The 20,719-nt window shown below is 40.7% G+C and overlaps 1 protein-coding gene across 3 annotated transcripts in view; it reads left to right on the plus strand.

The window, feature by feature from the left end:
• Positions 1 to 19,420, plus strand: part of Ercc6l2 (ERCC excision repair 6 like 2) — a 110,053-nt gene extending 90,633 nt beyond the window's left edge. The window contains exons 18-20 of one of the 3 annotated variants that reach the window (XM_078030544.1): positions 11,356 to 11,537; positions 13,692 to 13,778; positions 17,438 to 17,570. In XM_078030544.1, the coding sequence (XP_077886670.1) occupies positions 11,356 to 11,537; positions 13,692 to 13,734 (225 nt within the window). In that variant the 3' untranslated portion in view covers positions 13,735 to 13,778; positions 17,438 to 17,570. Of the gene's footprint in view, positions 1 to 4,917; positions 5,057 to 11,355; positions 11,538 to 13,691; positions 13,779 to 17,437 lie in introns of those variants that run through there. The other 2 variants (XM_078030545.1, XM_078030543.1) reach the window with 2 other exon arrangements.
• Positions 19,421 to 20,719: the final 1,299 nt, after the last annotated feature.

A 20,719-nucleotide genomic window follows, 5' to 3' on the forward strand; every position in this document is an offset into this window, starting at 1 on the left:
GACTGGTTAGCATCTGATCATGTGAGCCAATCTAATAAATCCCCTCTTATATACATCTATATAGACATATGTATCCTTTTGGTTATATTCCTCCTGAGAACCCTGATACACCTGTGCCTTTTAAAAAAAAATTTTAACCAGGAATTATCTTCATTTTTACATTTATAATCTCCCAAATCTCCAAATCCTTCAAGATCTACTTCAGATGTTTCATGCCTTCCTCAAAATCTGCCCCATTTCCTCCCTCATCAGAATCAAGCTACCTTTTCTCCTGAGCTCTGCTTTGCACAGTAGTACTTTTGCCCAGTAGTACTTTATACATCTCGTTCTTATTCTAAAGTATGACTTTCAGATTTTTATTATAGTATATAAGTACATATCTTCTTTTCTAATAAATCCTGAGCTTTGAAATAGTAGGCTATCTCTTGATTCATCTTCACTAACTTAAAATGATATGTTACATGAATTACTACTTGCTGAATAAATACTTTTTTAAAATAGATTTAGGTTTTCATTTGTTGTCTGGGTATAGTAAACTCTGCCACTATGTTCTGAGAGTTTTTAAGTGGTTTAAATCATCTTTTCCATGATCAACTTTCATAGTTTTCCTGGAAATCTTCTGGACCCAAGGAGGGGTCATGATATCCCCAATATATGGCCAGTTGGTCAAAAATAAGTAAAACAAACTGGGGCTTGCAATTGGCACTAGAAGTGGGGAGAGTCCAACTGAATCCTCTACCTGTGGATTCTGACACTCTCTAGGTATCCACCTGACTCTCCAGGTATATAGTGTCAGAATTAAACTAGAGGACACACAACTGGTGTCAACTGCTGCAAAATTGGCTCCCTCCTTGCTGGTGGGAGAAGTCCTCACTCTAGTATCCCAAGTCTTCTGTGTTGACTATGGTGAGAACAGAGGAGAACACTTCATTTTTTCCTAGACACAAAAGTATTCTCAGGCTTGAGTGGCATTCCTGGTCTTCAGTTGATTTGCTCTGCCTCTGCCTCCAACTGCATCAGGTACTGTCTGATCCTCTACACCAGTTGGACCCAGTTCAAGTTCCATTTCTTCCATAAGTCAGTCTTTAGGGTCACTCTCTTCCAAGCATTTTTAGCACCATTCTCTGTGCCAGTCATCATCGTTGAAATGGGTACCTTGTGTGTACTCGTTTCCTTCAAGGTATATTATAGGACCACAGCTTACGCTTCAGTGAATACCACCACGTGGCAAGGACACCACTGGGTGGAGGTTCAGAAAGCATTTGTTCTTGATAATTCCTGATAATTGCATGAAAGTACAACATAAGGCAGGTCCCCACAACTGCTCCTCCACTCAGCCACACAATTCAAATGGGTAAACTGACAGATAATGTAGAAGTATTAGTGTTGTTTGCACAGCATAAATCCTGGTATTCTTCATCTTCATTCGTTATGAGTCATTTCTTGGCCATGGTGCTCATATAGGAAACCAGTCAAGAAGGAAGGACCTGGGGAATGGTGTCAGAAAGACGTCCCTACCCATGCACCATCATCTAGCAATAAATCTAAAGAGGCACTGTGTGGCTTAACTTTTTGTCTTCCAAATTATGTGGAGTGTCTTATTGTGTCCTTTCCATGACATATACGGCCTGTTTTAATCTGGCCCTTGCCCTCTTCTCTAGCTTCACTGAAGACACTCACTTCCTCAGGATTATTGGTACTAATTGTGTATGAGGCACTGTGCCTGGATCCAGGATACAAGATGAACAGGCTCTTCCTGGACAGTCTGCAGCTCAGGAGCTACTCTCCAAGCTCACTTTACCCCACACCTTCGCTTCTGTGATTATTTTGCTAAAAATTCTTTTTCACCTGTGGCTGCTTGTTGAATTCCTACCCTTGTCCTCTGTGACAGCTGTCCCCCAAGTCTTCTCCAAAGCAACATAAATTTCTTCCTATTCTTTGTGTATGTGCATATGTGGCTGCTGTAGCACTTAGGATGTTGTATAATGCAACACTGTATGTGTATCAGCAAAATACTTTAAGCTATAAGGAATAGAATAACCATCTAAAAGTAGGTGACAGCATAGGTCACTGAACAAATTCATGTAACAGCATGTCTGATAGGAGGCATTTTCAGGGTTGGTGCTATGACCCAGTGATATCATACAGATTTGGACTCTTATCATTTTCTGTCCCACTGTCCTGAATAAGTTAACTTTTATTCCTTTAGTCTCATGTTACCAGATCACTACCGCAACTGAACAACTAGTTTTCTCGAATAAATGTGTCCAAAGGTCAGGAAAGTGTGATTCCCCTTGTATCTTTCTTTTTGTTGAGAAAGAAACTCTTTCTGAAAAACTATGATTGACTCAGCTCGTATGTGCCTTATTGCCCTAGAATTGAGAGAGCAGCCCACCTTCCCTGAGTGCACTTGTAAGAATCCTAGCTTCTGCCAGACAACAGAGGGAGGCGGTGCCCTTGGGGAGGCCATCAACACTGTCTGCCACCATTTATCTGGTTGGACAGTAGTCTTATTTTTTTTTTTGTTAGGACCTGAATCTTAGTCTGTCTTTTTATTCCCAGAACCTAAAATGATACCTAAGTAATCAGTTAAACTTACCGATTTCAATTGACTTTCCAGTGGTTACCAAGGGGAGCCTTCTCAAAGAGATTCTATAGAGATGTGAGGAATTACCCTAATTTATTAATATATGCATTAATCTTGTGCAGAGCGTCAGCACTGGGTAGGATAAATATGTCTAAGTAAAATTTGTGCCATTTTTAAAAATTTTTTTATAATATTCCCTATAATGTAATTTAATCAACTGTTGCTGCTTCTACAGCAAGTTTGTTGGTAAGATGATGTTTTCTTTTAGAGGTATCAGTTATCTTGTAGGCAAGTTACCATAAAGAATCAAATTTTAATTTGTAAACAGTTCTAATGACCGACTACTCAGCATTAAATGCTTTAAAATGTGTTGGAAGACCATGTCCCAGTGTTTCATTCTATATGCAGGGCTAATCTGATACAGGGAAAAATAACAAATGCCTCAGAGACAAGAACGTTTTATTTCTTTCATAAAAAATATTTTGGTAAATATCTTCTAAAAATTAATTTTCTTTAGTTGTGCTATTCATGCAAGTTTGTTGAGAGCCTGAAGAGTCTGTAAGTCAGGGCTTGGTGTGGCTGCTCTCTGGGTCAGGAGAGCAAATGACCGAGTTGAATAGATGAGACACAAATAGCTGAGATAGTTTACAGCCGCACTGGAGCTTCCCATTCAGAGCGACCCCTTTGACTTGTTGTATTATTCCCTTGGTGGGTAAAATTAGGATCTTGGACCTGCAGTAGCATCATTGGTTGCTAGGTTTGGTGTGATATATGTGATTACATAGAGTCTTCAAGCAGATTCCACAAATAAAATAAAGCTGTCATATAAGAAATTGGAAGGAAAATATGCAGAAGTCTCATGAAGCTGGGTCTTCAGGCTTGGGTGAGGCAGATGCTGGGGAGAAGGCAAGTTTGAGGAAATTTGGAACCAGGAATGAGAGTGCTCATGTGTTTGGTAACCAGTGACAAGACTGGCCTGAAGGCATGTGCCCTGGACAGACAGGAGCCATGACCTGCACAGGGCACTGTGAACAGACTCCGAAGGCAGTGCATGTGTGGGAGTGATCTGATTCATAAGTGTTAATACTGACCTGAGCAGGTTCCATGCTAGCGTTTGTGTTCTGAGAGGTGACACCAAGATGTATCAAATACCTGACCATTCCCCAGTGAAGGCTCCTCCCAAAGCAGGTTTTGGATTTGAATCCAGGTGTTTTCAGATTGGAATGTCATTTGTAAAACCATGCAGAAAATTTGACTTCACTGTATGTGTGTGGTTGTCCTCTAATCAGCCAGCTTTCCTCCCAGAGAGTGAGTGGACAAGATACAGGGTGGCTCAATACTGCCTTGGGTTTTTGACAACTATAGAAAGCTGCGTCCCAGTCACAGGCAGGCACCTTGGATGACTGAGGATTTTCACACTTGTACAAAGATCCTTCAAAGTGCTTGTCATGTTAGACTCTCATAGGTCATTTGAATGAATTTTCTTGCTCTGTGTTTTTGTAGTACTCCTGATTCCCGACTTTGCAAAGATAAGCAAATTTTTGACTTTTTATGTATTCACATATTCGCCCTTAACCAAAGAGAGATTTCTTTTATAATCTTTTGTTTGAACACATGTTAAACAAAAGCATTGCTGCCTTCAACTTTACTGTTCAAGGTTTAATGAAGAAGGAAAATCAAAGAGGACTGGATTTTCTAGGCTTCTTGGCAGATGAAGTGATCTGGCTGAGGTGAGGGTGTGGCCAGAGGTAGTGGAGGAGACCTTTGTGTTTTCAAGGTCTGTGCTGGTCTCAAGAGCAAGGCAACTGGCAGACACTTCAGTGACCTAGAACCAGAACACGTCATCCCCCTCAGGCCTTGCAGAGGGCCAGAGCTGGGACCTCCTAGTTCCTTTACAGTCTGCCCATTTCATCCCCTTGGACTATGCTCATTTCCTTACCATTTCTACCCAGGTGCCCTCGCAGGTCTTTACTTCCAGAATTAGTGTTTACTTCAATGAATATAAACAGAAAGAGGTTCTTCATTTCCTTAAACTTTCTCTGAACTATTTTGGTTTCCTACTATATAAATATAGATTCCTTATGTAATGGAGTAAAAAGAAAAATGCTAATGCAAGTCATTTGGATGTGAGGATGGAAGTCTTCCTTTTTTTTTTTTTTTAAGGACAATGACATCAAGAGTTGCCATCTGCAATTTTTTTTAAAGTCAGTTTTTATTTTTTTCACTTTCATATTGAAAATCTGTAACTTTTTTAGTTGAGACTTCCAATAAATAGCTATTGTTTTATTGAAAGTAAGGCAATTTGACTTAGGTCTACTTTTGAATTGCAGAGAGTGCACTTCTGGTTTAAAGAAATAAGAAAGAGTATTCAATATCAAAGGTCATTTGAATGTTGTATCCCACTGGGCTACCTGAGGAAGGGAACTTTCCTGCAATATCCAGTGTGAACCGAAAGCTTCACGGCCAGAGGTAAGCTATGCAAAATTAGGGATCCTTATTATGCCTAGTGCAGATTCTTTTTTTTCCCCCAAGTTTTGTTTTGGAGATTTTATTTGTGGGGTCCCCCTCCCATTTCCTTCTTTTAACTGTGGAAAGATTGAGTTGGATCACCTGGAGTTTCAAGTTTGTAGACTATGTACAATGTCTAAGAGTCAACTGGTCATATGATATATAAAGTAAAATAAAACATTTTTTAAAATCCTGAGATATTAGAGGGAAGGGGAGGTACACAATGAACACATCTCTAGCATTTTTCCCTGCAAAAGTGACCTTATATTTATTGTAATCCTAATGTATGTCTTTTATAATTTAAAATAGTAAATCTATTCTTTAACAGATTACACGCAAACAGTAATATTTATACTTTTAAACATTTTATAAGTATATCAGAAAAAAATCAACGATGATTTGATAACTTTATCAAAATTATGTCAAAGCAGATATTAAGTCTTTGAAATGAGCCTTTTTTTAGGAATCACACCAACGGGCACTCTACCATTGAGCTATATCCCAGCCCTTTGCCTTTTTTTTTAATATTTATTTTTTAGTTTTAGGTGAACATAGTATCTCCATTTTATTTTTATGTGGTGCTGAGAATTGAACCCAGTGCCTCACGCATGCTAGGCGGTCGCGCTACCACTTGAGCCACATCCCCAGCCTGCCCTTTTAATTTTTTACTTTGAGACAGGGTTTTGCTGAGGCTGGCCTCAAACCTGAGTTTCTCCTGCCTCAGCCTCCAAAATAGCTGGGATTACAGATGTGTGCGCCCACACACAGCCAAATGATCCGTTTCAAGTTAAACATTTAATCATGGCTAAGTGAAGAGACTATTTTGGCCAGACCGTATTAGAACAATTACCATTTCTAGAAATAATATTTTAATGTTTTAGTTGGATTAGATAATTTTATATGCTAAATTTTATTTTTAATAATTATTTTTATAAGGATAACATTTTGTGTTTAAAGTTTTGACTGTATAAGTGAGATTAGTATCTATATAACTAGCCTACCTTTTACCTTTTTAACTTATTTAGCTGTGGTCTAAAGGGGAAAGGGCTTCTCCCTCCTCTTTCAGTTCTGCCTGACTGCTCCATCTTAGAATGTGTATGTCTAAAGAAGGAAAGGTGTTACTACTCAGAAGTTAGAATATTAGTTCAACATTTGGCAATAAATTCAACTTCACAAGCAGCCCCATTTTTTGTTCAATTAGTTTTTATCATCAAATGGATTTTTTAACTGTTTATATTATCTAAGAGTAGTTACTGCATTTCTTACATTTCTTAGTAGATTTTAGTTTTGATATATATTCCAAAAATAGAATTTGATTTTTTTATATAAATACTATAGGGGAAGTATCAAACAAAGTCTAATAATTTGTGGAGCTGATCATGAACATAGCAATTACTAAGTGATAAATTATGCTTTAGTAGTGTAACACCTTCTAAAATAGAGTATTAGCAGAAATACTTCTACTATACAAATACTGCACAAAGTATTTGATACTGGAGATTGAATCCAGTGGCACTTTACCACTGAGCCACATCCCAGCCCTTTTGTATTTTGTATTTTGAGACAGGGTCTTGCTAAGTGGCCTAGGTGAAGCTGGCCTTGAACCTATCATCCTCTGTCTCAGAGTCCTGAGTCACACAGGTGCTTACCACTGTATCTGGCTGCACAGAGCTCTTGTCTTCATAATTTCTTCCTTGTTTTATTATCATAACCATAATCAGAATCACAGAGTTTAGTACCTTTAATTCTTGGTAGATACTTTTGAAGAATCCTTTTTAGAAAAGTTAGGGGCAGTTGGGAGCTTTCACAAAAACTGGGAGTTTTGCTTTCTTCCTTCCTGTTGTAACACAATATTCTCCATGCAGTACACACAGCACTCTAGTTGCCGGCCACTCTGTCCCCCGGAGGAAAGAGGGGTGATGTTATTTTGCTTTCTTGAGCAGCACAAGCAGCTTCATCCTCTGTCCTAACATTAAGAAGGACTTGTGCCTTTTCAGTTCCTGCTCCGCCTCGTCTTACTGCGCTCCTCCTTCCTTGGGTCTTCATTACTGTCGCTGCTGCACCGTGGTCTTTCCACGTCTGGATTTTATAGCTGCCACCTAAGTGGGAATGAACAAATTTTGAATCTAGCCACACAATCTAGAATCTCTTGGTCTGGCTTACAGACCTTGTACTTCACAGTGCAGAAGAGATGCCGGCTTTCGCTGCAACAGTGGCTGCACTGTGGCATATTTTCCTCGTGTAGACTGTTGTAAAAGATTGACTGTACTCTTACTGTAAGGCAGGAAAATTTTACTTTTCTAACAAGAACACTAAAATGCTTATAAATTCAAACAGGTATTGTTTTTCAAAGAAAAATAAGACTTCTTGAAAATTACATAAACAGTGTTGCCACTTAAAACAGTCACAGACTCTTGGGTCTGAAAAGTGTGGTTGTACAGCTTCAAGATTCATAGACACCCCTTCTGAAATCACTGACACCCATCTGCATAACCTTGAAACCCAGGTTAAGAGTCCATATTCCCCCCACAATGGGAAGCAGAATAACGCCCTCCCCAAATATGCTCATGAAGTAATTCCTGGAACCAGTTAATATGTTTCTTTACCTGACAAAAGGGAGTTAAAGTCATAGATGCAATTAAGGTTAAATCAGTGGCCTTGAGATAGCTTCTTTGCATGGATGCAGTTAAGGGTTCTAATCAGGATCCTTTGATCCTGGATTATCTGGATGGGCCCCGTCTAATCATGTTAGCTGTTCAAAGCAGAGAACCTTTCCTGGCTGAGGTCAGAGGGTGATATGACCATGGAGAAAGTGTTAGAGAAGAATTGCTGGCTTTTGAAGAGGACCACAAAACAAAGATTGTGGACAGCATCTGAGAGCTAGAAGAGCAAGGAAATGGATTTTCCCCTACACATCCAAAAAGGATCACAGCCTTGCCAGCACCTTGATTTTAGCCCAGTGAGACCCACATCAGACTCAGTGACCTATAGAAACTTAAGATAATGAGTTTATATCATTTAAAGTCAATAATTTTGTGGTGAATTGTTATGGCAGCAACAGGAAACTGACACACCCTTCCTAGCGCACAGTGTGTTATGTGTTCTCCCTTGGAGCTGCCATCCCACATCAACCTAGGCAGCCACTGCATTCCTAAGAGCTAACAGAACCCAGGTAAATTCTAGACTGTGCTTCACAACCTGATTAAAGTCTCTTACCAAATGGAAATCTGAAACTAGATAGATTTTTAAAACACAAAAGTTAGGATACTGAGCCCATTTAATAGAAAAATAATTTTACCTTTTTATTATTGGTTGTAAGAATTGGGTTTTGAAATGGAATACTTGGCAAAATGTAAAGATCCACTTGTCTGATAGTTGTGGTTGCAAAGCCTGAATTTTTCTGACGAATTTATAAAAGTGATTGAAAAAAAACATGTTTGTACAAAATGTGAACTTTGTACTGCTGCCATAGTCAGCAATATCCAGTGTGATCATGTAAATAATCGAGAATTGCCATTGCCTGGCATGATTTCTCCAAGGCCCCAGGAATTTACAGGATATGAGGAAGGGAGTGTTCCTGTTAGCCTTCTCTTTCTGCTAACTTGCTTTACTTTCAGATAAGTGTTCCATCTCTTCTTAAAATAATGGAAAGTTATTTCTGGGGATCATCTAAGGTTATCAGCCTTTAGAAACTTTGAATGTTCATCTGATTTCTGATGGAAATAATGCATCAAATCTCTTTTAAACTTATTCTTAATGATTCTACATTTTTCTCTTTATTAATAATGTTTTAAGGTACACTTTTGCAAAAAAAAATAAGTCTTTAAGGAAAGTATCTTTAATACTACTGATTACTGCAAAGCCCTGGTTCAAGCTGGTCAGCTGTCATTTTGTGTTTATCCATCTGAGTCACAAAACTTGTAAAGATGTCAATTTATTTTCATTAGAAATGGATTGCTACTAAAGAACATACCATGTTTTGTCTTTTGGTCAATAAAATGAACTTGAATATAAGTTAAACAGGTAAATGTCTAAAAGAAAAAAGCTAAATATGCCATATATTTTTTAAAATAGGCTGAACATTTAAACCCCTTAAGGGTAGGACCTTCTTGTGGATGTAAATATACTCACATCTCTATAGCTCAAATGCATAGCATGGTGGCAGAAACATAGTATTTAGTGAATACTTGAGGAATTAAAAAACATTTCCTTTCTATATTCTTTGAATGTGTACCACTTCAATCCAATAGAAACCCTACCAAAAGAAATAATAATAATTATATCATTAGCAAGAATCTGTGTCGATTAAACTCTGGTGGTCTTTGTATGCTTGAAAATGATAGTTTAACTAGGTATAGAATTTCAAGTTGACAGGTTTTTTTCTCTCTGCATGTTAAAGGTATTATCCCATTATCATCTGGCCATGGGAATATTAATGAAGAATCTGATGTTAGTTTGTCACTTCTGTGCAGATACCTTGATTTTTCTCTATGGGAATTTTTAAGATATTCCCTCTAAATGTAATCCACCAAAATACAGACTATTTTAATTTTTGCCAATAGGGATTCTCTTTCTTTTCTCAGTTTGAAGATTCATGCCTTCTTTAATTTCAACTATTATCTCATTAACATAATCTCTTCCATTTTCGCTGGTCTTTCCTTCTATCATTTTAGAAGTTTTGATATGTCTTCTGACTCTTAATTTCCCTCCTTTTCTTCCTTTTAAATTCCTATATTGCATTCTGAGTAATTTTATTTTTCCAGTTAGGCAATTATTATAAGGATATTTATTCTACTACTTATCCAATGTATTGAGTCTCTTTCTATTTTTTATTTCAGAACTATATTTCTTTCTCTCTCTCTTTTTTTTAAGTTTACATTTAGTTCTTTCCCAAATCTATCTATACAATGCCTCATTCTTGCTAGTGGATTCTATTCCTTCTTTTATCTTTCTAGACCTGGTGAAAGTTTAAAGTCTCATTCACATTGCTTTATTTACAATTCCTCAGGTATGAGCTCTCATCTTTGTTGCATCTGACAGTGTTCATGGTGTCGGGTTTCATATGTTCTTTATAATTTTTATCCTAACTCTTTTTACCCCCATTGGAATCCTAACCATTCTTTGGATTATGGAAGTCTTTCTATGGTATGTTTTTGTAGTCACCCCTCATTTAGATCTGTAGTTTTCCCTGGTTCTTAGCCAAACTTTTTTATGTTGGTTTTCAGATTGGGTTTTCCATACTACCCAGGTGGTGCAAAATCAGACTCCACAATGGCATCAGCTGGGCATTTCATTTTTTTCTGCAATAACTCTGTCTAGAGGAAAAAAGTGGCTTGTGTCTATCCTGTGTCCTAGTTTAGGCTTTCCTTTGAAAATCAGATATTCTTCTCATACCTCCTGTGTTTTTTGTTTGTTTATTCAATTTTTAATGCAGGGAGTTGAATCATTTCCATCTTCCCTCTGCCCTTTGTACCTGTGGATGAGGTTCTGCCCTGTGAGTTGCTTAGTGTCAGCTCTCACTCACCACTGTGTCACTTCTTTGTTGTTCACACCTAGAAACTTTCTTATTTTTGAGCTCAAATATAATTTTATTTTTGTAATTGTTGTGGAGCTGTTTCCAGTATTTCTCTTTGGGGAATGGAACGGGGCTTTCCACCTATTCACAATTGTCAAGGAAACTGGAACCATACTGTTTAAAATTATTTTTTAACCTACTCTTGCTAACAATTTACATTTAACAAGCAGCCCATAGTCTAAAATGTTTGATTCTATCTATAGTTTACAAACTGTAGTAGCCTCTTGAAATCACTAGATATTCTTGCAATCCAGCAGAGTTTGAAAACTAGGATTGATGAAAATGATTTATTCGTCACATGAAATTGTTCCTTTTTATAAGTTTGGCTACTTTGTAAAATTAAGTAACAAAGACTACTCAATAATTTTGAGAAAAATCACCACTCAAATGTACTGAACTTAAAGATTTTAAGAGTACCCATTTTTATTCCATCATTTATATAGTCATTAATTGGTACCTTTATTTGGGACAGTAGCTCTCAACATGTGTATCAGTATGTCCAGTCTCAACAATAGAAATAGTTCCTATTTTCCTCATTTCATCTTTTTAAAGGTCTAGATTGACATCTTCTGACAATAATTTCAGATGGAGAATGTGTACTTCATTAAAAAGAGCATATTGGGGGAAAGTAATACATCTTCCTTCTTTGACCAAAACCAACCTTTCGTTCCTTCCCTTTTTCCAGACATATGAAGAAAAAGCAAACCCAGCTACAGTGACACACACGAGGACAGACCAGCCACCGAGTGAAGGACCCGTTTCCTCTCCCCTGTGCGTTTCACACCCTGTAAGTCAGAAGAAGAAAAAAGTCTACCGTACAGACCAGACGACCTTCATAATTGGAGAAACACCAAAAGGAATCCGCAGGTATGTCACATGTGATAACGTGGAACTTTAGCAACAATTATCAAAAGAAATATGGATCCTTAATAAAATATACAAATTAAATTATAACCATACTTGACATAAATGTTTCAGAAAAATCTGAATTTGCATACTTTAAAAAATAAACTTCAAATATTTTAGATGTTTTTAAAGGGCTAATCCCTAAATTGGTTTTTTAAAAATGAAATCATTGTATATAAAAAAATGAGCTCTTAAGTACACTTTTTCATTCATTCATCATCTATTTATTGGGCACCTAATACATGACCAGGCATTGTGCTATGTGCTGAACATACAGAGGGAAAGACAGGCATAGAGCTCACAATGTGGTAGGAAAGGAGCTGACGTTGAACCTTAAGGTTTTAAAAAGTAAAAAAGCACATACGTGAGTCATTATAAAGTGGTGTTATAGGAAAGAAACGGACTGCCTTGACCGGGGAACTGAGCTGCATGGCAGGGTGGATGCTGCTCTGTAGTGAGCAGTCAGGAATACCTCTCCATACAGGTGGTGTTTGCACTGAAACCTGACAGATGACCAGGCCCAGAACCTGATTAGGAGTATCCCTGAGAGCAGCTGGGTGTTCAGGGACAGTGTCAGACTCCCGAAAAATAAAGCCAACAGCCCATGAGATGAGGATGAGACAGGCGGGGCTGGAGCCTGTGGGAAGGACTCGGACTTTGTTGCGATGCATTGGAGACTTGTGGAAGAAGAGTGGGGCCTGCTCCATGTGTTTAAAGGGTGGCTTCTGCTTCGGTGTGGGAGGGGGAAGTGGATGTGGGGAGACAGTGGGAGGGATGGGGACGATAAGGAGCCACATTAATGAATGCACCAAAGTGGTTGCCATGGCAGTAGAGCCAAATGGATAGTTCCCTTTGGTGATGGACTGACTTGGGGAGAAAAGAAAACAGGATTGCCCCTAACTTCCTGTCTTAAGCCACAGAGTAGATTTTCTGAGTGAGAAAAACTGGGAGAGAGTTTGGAGTGAAAAACAAAAAATCAGTTCTTTTTCACTCATGTGAAGTTTGATATTCTATGGAAATGTCACACAGGCAGTGAATATGCCACTCTGGGGTTGGGGGTTTGAGTTGTAAATCTGGGCATCAGGAGCATATAGATTGTAAATGGTTTTGGACCCACAGCACTGTGCGAGCAGCCGGGGAGCAGAGATGGGAAGGAGGGGAAGCCCCGACAGCATGGAGCGGCCCATCCTCCTGGAGCAACAGCAGCAGTGTGGGCTGGGGCAGAGGCAGTGCAGGGCCTGAGGCCCCGGAGGTTTGAAGTAGGGAGCGTTCACTTCATCTTACGCTGCAGCCTGGGGTGGAGCAGAAAGTGCCCTCGGTAGCTGCCAACAGAGCTCTTTGCCACTTGGCACGGGCAGTCCGAGAGAATCCGTGGGTGGATGCCAGGGTGAGGGGTGCTAGCAGGGAGCCGGCAGGCCCTGGACAGCTCTTTGTGTTTGGATATGGAAAGACGCAGTAGCCGGAGGGTACCATGGGGACCAGGGTGAGGTGTTTTGAAGTTGGAAGATAATTGAACTACGTAGGGTGTGTTGAGGGAGAAGACTCATGGGAAATGGACCTTGCAGAGAGGTGAGGTCAGCAATGACACCCTGGAGAGGCAGTGTCCAGACCAGTGGCCACAGCTGGCCTTGGAGAGGCACTGAAAAAGAAGGGACCATCATGGACACAGACATGATGGATTTTCTCAGTGAATCTGCAATTAAAGCCATATTCAGAGGGAACAAAGTTATCAGATAAATTACAGAACAGGAAATCAAGCTTAGCTGGACTGGAATTCCTGGGCGATGTGAGTCCCCATTTGAGAGTGAGTTTGTACAACCATCCATCCATTCCTGCAGATTTTGTCCAACGAGCTCCAGTTGCTCTGTTGCAGGCACAGAACAGAGAGATGGCCAGGTCTTACCAGGGGCTAGAGTAAGGGGGGAAAGTTAAGAAAGCTGAAGGCTGTTTGTAAAAGAATGATTACAAAATGAATCTAAGCTGAACAGAGGAGGAGAGTGAGCCAGTGGGAGTGAGTGAGCGGTGGTCTGGAGGGCTCAGTGAGGCCAGGAGTTCTCACTGCTGTCCTGGGCTGGGGAGCAGCTGAGCGGGAGCATAAGACGATTGCGTTCCAAGCCCTGTAGGTTGTGCAGCTGGTGGTGATGACAGTGGCAGATAGGACCCTGGAAGCAAGCTGACATGAACTGAGATGAGTCTTTGGAGGTATGAACTGAGATGAGTCTTTGGAGGTCAGTGACGAAATGGGTGGGCCGGGTTTTGGGTGGCAAGGCCACGTGGACACTGATGTTATGGATACTGATAACAGAGGGTGGAGCAGGAAGCTGCATCAATCCAGGATCTGGAGTGTTCAGCAGGAAGCAAAGGCCAAAGGAGGCTTACGGGGCTGGCCCTGGTGGCCCTGGGACAGTGGGAAAATGATGCTGGCTCTGTGGGTTCAAAATGCTTCCCCGGCGAGGGTTGGGGGCTTGCACCTCCCAGGGAACTGGTCTTCAGCTGCCCTGGAAAGACTGGTCCCTCAGCTCCTTGGGAAGCTGGGGTGGTGGCTCTCGAGAGCTGCCTGCTGTTGTGCAGACGGGCAAACATGTCCCTGCCTGCACAAACATTGGTTCCCAGGACTTTTGCAGGGTCTTTCACTCTGGGCAATTATGTTTCTGAGGCTACCCATGGACATCTCATCAGTCTTTAAGGAATACAGGTGCCTTTATTCCCTTGGGCAGTGTGTATTTTTTATAAAAGTGTAACAATTAGTTTTGCCTCCTTTTTTCTTCTTTCAGATAGATAGATAGATAGATAGATAGATAGATAGATAGAAGATTGACTCCAGGGGCACTTTCCCACTGAGCTACATCCCCAGCTGTTTTTATTTTTTTGTTTTGGGGCATGGCCTTGCTAAGTTGCTGAGGCTGACCTTAAACTTGTAATCCTCCTGCCTCAGCTTCCCGAGCCACTAGGATTACAGGCATGTGCAACTGTACCTGATGCCTCTTGCTAAGTATAGGGGTGAGGATTGTCTAATATTAGAGTGCCAGGGTCTGATTCCCCTGGTCCCCACCAGTCATCCTGGTCAGTCATTTAGGCTCTGAGCCTCTGCAACCACATGATCATCTGAGTGCGGTTCAGCTTGCCGTTCCTTCAGAAAGCCTAGGCAGAGACAAGGTGACTCCAGTTGTGCTGCTCCCTGCCTCCTCAGGGAAAGGGGAGAGGTTGTGGAGTTTTCTCCATGATACAGAACTACTCTTCATGCCCTTGCTGAATGATACCTATCTTTGGTTTCCCTTTTTCCTCTTTCCCCAAGTGGTTTATGGTAGTTTACTCAGGCTTAGTGATTTTTGCTTGCAAAGTGACTAGCTTTTGCCCCTGGTTGTACTACCTTAAATTCTTGGAGAAAATTCTTTTGAAGACCCAGAATTAGGAAATCAAGTTAAAAGGCAAAAATAAAATGAATGATAATCATTACTTTTCCTGTTAGGGGCAACCATGTGGCATACTTTTCTTGCAGACTACTCAGGCTAAACAGAGTTTGAAACAGCTGTCCTCCCAGAGGTGACAGACCACAGGGTCACGGGTGAGGTCATGGTTTCAGCCCAGCAGAGGTGAAGTTTCTTTGGCAGCTGCCAAGACACTACCAAGTCTTGGGTAAATAAAAGACATCAGCTCGCAACCCTGCCAATCGCTAACTCTTTGCAAGCACAAATATTTGTTAGAAAGGTCACAAAAATGGATTTGGAGATGATTAATAAACAAAATAATATCATATTACCTCATTTGAACTAAAAACTGGAACCTTTTAAGAACATGCTCGCTTTCCAAAAAGAACATTGGCAATTTCTAAGAAAAAGGTGTGGGAGCACGCACATGTGGGTGAGTTAGTATTGTGTCTGAGATGAGAGTCGCTGGTGGTCAGGTGTGTGTGTGTCTGGATTTGGAACATTTAATAAGACACTCTAGTGAGTACTAGAAGCCACAGTGCTCATCTGAAGTCACAAAAGGAAGAAGCAAGCACCCACTATGGAGTGCCACTAAAGCCCAAGGAAACACACACTTTATGTAGCCCAGAATGGCTGGTAAAAAAATAATAGTAACATGACATTAAAGCTCCTACTTACTTATGTACACTAAAAAGAAATCATTCTTTTATCCTAAGAACTCTCTGTTTGCATCACATAAATTCAGTCTTCTCACCTTGGCTGTTGACCCTTTATGATTGTCAGCTGTCCCTTTGCAGTTTCTCCTGTCCCTCCATGCACCTTGTCCCCTTGGAAGTGAACCTGTGTGTGTCCCTCTTCCCGGCAAGCTTCCTCACTCATCTTCACCTGACCTGAGATGACAGCAGGGAACCCCACCCCCAGCTTGCCCACCAGTAATCCCTGGCGTGGGTGCCCCTGCTGTGGGTGCCAATTGGGCTCTGTACTTGGTATCTCTGCCCTCTTGTAGTTTGACTTTCCTGCATTTGTCCTCCCCAGTTAAGACTATAAACTCCTTAAGGAGTTTTGTTCACTGGTGTGTGGTACTTAGCATATAATAGGGCTCTATAAATATTTGTGGAATGAATAAATGGGTTTTTAAAAGAGCTACTGTATAAAATACAAGTAAAAATCCTAAAACTTTGGGATTTTAATTATTGTGCTACAACACTATCTTTGGCTTTTTTTAAAGAAGTATTTACAAACATAAATTCAGTATCAGCAATCAGTACCCTCTGTCTTCTTCTTGAGCTACCATAATGGATAACGTAACAACAGAGATTAATCCTCAGAGTTCCAGACTCAGGAAATCCAAGATCAGGGCATTAGCCAATTCAGTCTTTGATGAGGGTCTTCTTTCTACTTTGCAGATGGCCTCCTTCTCACTGTGTTCTCGTGTGGCAGGAGGGAGGGGTGGAGCGGAAGCTATGAACAAACAGAACAATAACATCCCATTACTTTAAGGGCAGTGAAAGCTGTAAGGCGGCCCTGGGCCAGCTCTGTGGCCTCTCTTCTCATGAGGACACTAATGCTGCCAGATTGGAGCCCCACCCTTACAACCTCATGACCACTGATCCCCTAGAGGCCCTGACCCTAACTACTGCCAGATGGAGTGTTGGGGCTCCAGCATAATTTGGGGGGAACAACTCAGTTCATAGCATGCTCACCAATGGAGAGGAGTAGTCTGTGGCCCAGGTGGCCATGTCATTCCTCTGCCTCCATCTCACCAGGGTTCCAGAAGGCCCGCCTCCTCATCCATTCATGTAACAGTGTTTATTATTAATATCCTATACTAAAACTGCAACTTCTTCAAATAATATCTCACCTCTAAGGCTATCTATACTAAAAGTGGACCAATTGAGAAAAAAAGAATCAAGGCTTAACAGTTTACAACTTTCCTTTTAGACTCATCAAAAAAATCTTATAAAATTTCTATGCTGTATTTGTAGAAAAAGGGTAAAGGAGAGAGAAAGAAAAAATATTTTTTTCTTAATTCTTCAGAATTTTCTTTCTGTTCACTGAAACCCTTTGACAATATTATTTCATGGATTTTAATACAATATAGATTTTCAAATATGCATTATGATTCTCATGTCAGTCATAAATTGGCTCACTGGAGGAGTAGCCAGCTGGAATCCCATAATTCCCAGAAAATACCTGATAGCATAAATCAGAATAACTTAAGAAAGCTGGTGATTTCATGGGCTAACATAATTTTCCTAGTAGCATAAGGAAAGAGGCCACGATAAAATGCATTCTTGTGTGGAATTAAGCAGACATAAACTAACAGAACAAAATTACATAACTTTGCCTCTACATTTCCTATCATTGATGATGATTTTTCTAAAAATAAAATATAATGAAAATAACCACTGATTTTCTTCATTCAATCTTTAGAAAACAATTTGAAGAAATGGCTTCTTTCTTTAACCTGTCTTCTGTAAAGGAATTCGCTATACATATAACTAACACCACTTCAGAAGAACGACAGAGAATGCTAAGAGACTTTTATGCTTCTCAGCATCCGGAGGTGAAAGAATTTTTTGTGGATTCTGCTTCAGAATTCATCAAATCTGCCCACAAGGAAGGAGAGAGTACCAGAAATAAATGTAAAGAAAGAAACTCTTTTATAAAAAGAAAACCATCACATTCTAAAAGTTTGTCCTTTAGAGATTGTACCAACCAAATTTCTCAAATTTGCAGTCCAAAAGCATCTAAAGGAAAATCAGTTAAGTTTCAGAGTGACGGTGCGTGTCAGGAAGAGGCACTTTCCAGTGATGCAGAAACTGCAAAATCACCAATTAGCTCTGCTCACGAGATTGACAGTGGGGACGATGGGCGAGCCTCCAGAGACCCGGCGGCCTCCCGCTCTCCCAAGGGCAAGTCAGAGGCACAGGAGAGGCAGCTGGAAAATACCAAGCAAGTCCCAAAGGACCTCACAGGGACGGGCACCTCAAGAAACAGACCCCTTTGCAAGTCAGAAGACAAAAAGGTAGAAAATCCAGAGTTTGGAAATGCTTCTGTGGAAGGCTTGCTTGGTGACACCTCTATTCTCGATGACCTCTTTAAAAGTCACGGGAACGGTCCCACACGACTGCCAAAGAAGGTTCTTTCAAGGCCCATGGAAAAAGCAAAACAGAGACCAAAAGACTTCTGGGACATCTTGAATGAGCAGAATGAGGACAGTCTCAGTAAACTCACTGACGTAGCAGTTATAGAGACCCTGTGTGCAAAAGTACCCCTTGCCGTACACTGCAAAAGGAAGGAAGGGCAGGAAACTTCCCTCTGGAAACCCAATGAGAAGTTTCTGTGGAAAACATTGAACTCCAGTGATACAGAGGAGAACACAGCCAACACACAGAGAGAGTGACACACAAGTGTGTGAATGAATCAGTACACCAGTGAGCTGCCGCCGTCAGTGTCATCAGCACTGTGTCCACACTGATGATACTGTCCCAACACAGTGGTCGGCTTATATTTTTATTAAATTCTTATTTTAGGGTCTGTTAGTTTTAGATGTCGTGATTTGCTTTCCTTGATATGTGACTTGATCTTTTGGCTTTAGTTTTGATTTGGGCACTGGGGACTGAACACAGGGCCTCTCCACCACCAAGCCATGTCCCCAGTTCTGTTTGTTTGTTTGTTTGTTTTGAGACAGGATCTTGCTGAATTGCTGAGTTTGGCCTCAAATTTTCAGTCCTCCTGCCTTAGCCTTCCAAGTTGCAGGGATTACAAGCATGCACCACTGTTCCCAGCTCATATCTGGCTTGATCTTTCAAAAAATATGATTATATTATAGTATAAACATTATGAAATGAAAAAGATTCTAGATTTGTTATCAGAAGACCTTCTGTAACTTTAGATAAGTCACTTTCCCTGGTGTACATTCATTTCCTAACATGAAAGATTCAGGGTTTGAATCTTTCAAGAATATCAATCAACACAAATATCCTTTCAGTTTGAAAAACCAATTCACTCTCCAAAGTGCCTTTTAGTCGTAGGTCAAATCATGCCCCCACATCAGGAGGGCTACCCTGATGTGTTTCTTTCTTACAAGCATCTGGAAAATCGTTAAGTGCTTTCCTTTTCCCTTGGTATCATGTACTATTATTTAATAATTATTTAATGATTGTTTCAGATGAAATTAGTACTGAATGTATAGTATTGTGTTAAAATGCTAATTTTATAAATGCTTGAAATCAAAGGTAAATGTTGGATGGTTATATGAGATAGGATGCTAGAGTAATAATAGGATTGCTAGGTACCAACACTCAACTTTTTATAAAACTATTAGGATTTAATTAATATAAATAAAGTTTTGCATAGTGCTTTTATTTATTTAAGAAGGAAGAAATGAATAAATATGTGATTTTATTTGAAGCTGGGCCATTTTGTGGAATTGAATTTAAATGGCTTATACCCAACCTGAAAAGGGCTCCTTGTTGAATTTACTTGTTTAGGAACATTCCTTCCGCCACTGTGTTCTGAGCTGGGAGCTTGAGCCCCAGAGGTCAGGCACAACTACTGGTAAAAGCAAAGAGGTCCTGTCTATAAAGAATCATGTGTGCAGAGCCCCAGCATCAGGCCCGGGCCCGGGGCAGGCAGGGGCCTGGGGGAGGCAGGGACTCCGTTATACTTGCCAGCTGCATTAGGAGGCAGTGTCCATCCAGAAAGCAGAGTGAACCAGGTTGTACTCAGACATCACTGTTAGGAAAAGGGCCTTGGGAGTACCAGGGATGGGGAGCTGTTGCTCAGAAGTGGAGAAAAAAAAAAAAAAGAAAAGCAGAATCTTTTCTCAAGGCACTGAATGGCCAGGTGTGCTCTGGAGCAAAATATTGCCCTCAACATGGCGGAGCAGGCAGACACCTCACGACCAGAAAGGGGAAAAAAGAGGAGGGGATTGGGGCCCACAGTCCCCTTCAAGGGTGCATTCCCAGTGACCTAAAGACCTCCCACTGAGTCTCACCTCCGAAAGACCCCACGACTTCTCAGCAGCACCTTGGGGAGCAAGCCTTTGCCACGGGGACCTTTGTGGGGACGCTTAAGACCGAAGGCTCAACCGCAGGAGTCCTCCAGCCCTACCCACGGTGTGTGTCACCAGCTGAATGGGTGGCCTCAGGAAAATGTGCTGCTTTCAATCTTCGTCTTTCCACTAAATTAGAGATGGATTAAATTGTTGGTATTCAGCTTTTTTTTTTTTTTTTAAGCAAATGAACTTTATCAGAAGCTCTGTGATTAAAACAATTCAAGTCAGGTCTGCAGGGCCAGCAGCACTGCTGGGCTCTGAGGAGCAGGAGGCTAGTGTGAAAACCGCAGGGATGGATGAGATCATGGCTAAGGAACCTTCCAACTCCAAGTTTCCATGGTTCTGTTTGCCACAGTCTGTCTTTTTTACTTCTTTTGAAAGCAATGACGGTTTCTGGCAGCCAGCATTTACCACACAGCTCTGAACAGTGGAAACTGAGGCAGGGTACAGACACTTCAGCCTTTGAATTCCTCGGTGTTCCCTTAAAATCCCTGAGACCACTTCTTCAAGGAAATTGATAACATCTGCAATTGGTACAGCTGTCCTAAAATATTCAAGGCAGAGGAGCCTCAGACCTCAGAGACAAGTTGGCGATACACTTTCCTTGTGTCTAGAGAGAAGGAGGAAGCCACAAGCAATACAGAGTTGTTCTT

This window comes from Ictidomys tridecemlineatus, chromosome 13 (genome assembly GCF_052094955.1).
Source record: "Ictidomys tridecemlineatus isolate mIctTri1 chromosome 13, mIctTri1.hap1, whole genome shotgun sequence".
NCBI lineage: Eukaryota > Metazoa > Chordata > Mammalia > Rodentia > Sciuridae > Ictidomys > Ictidomys tridecemlineatus.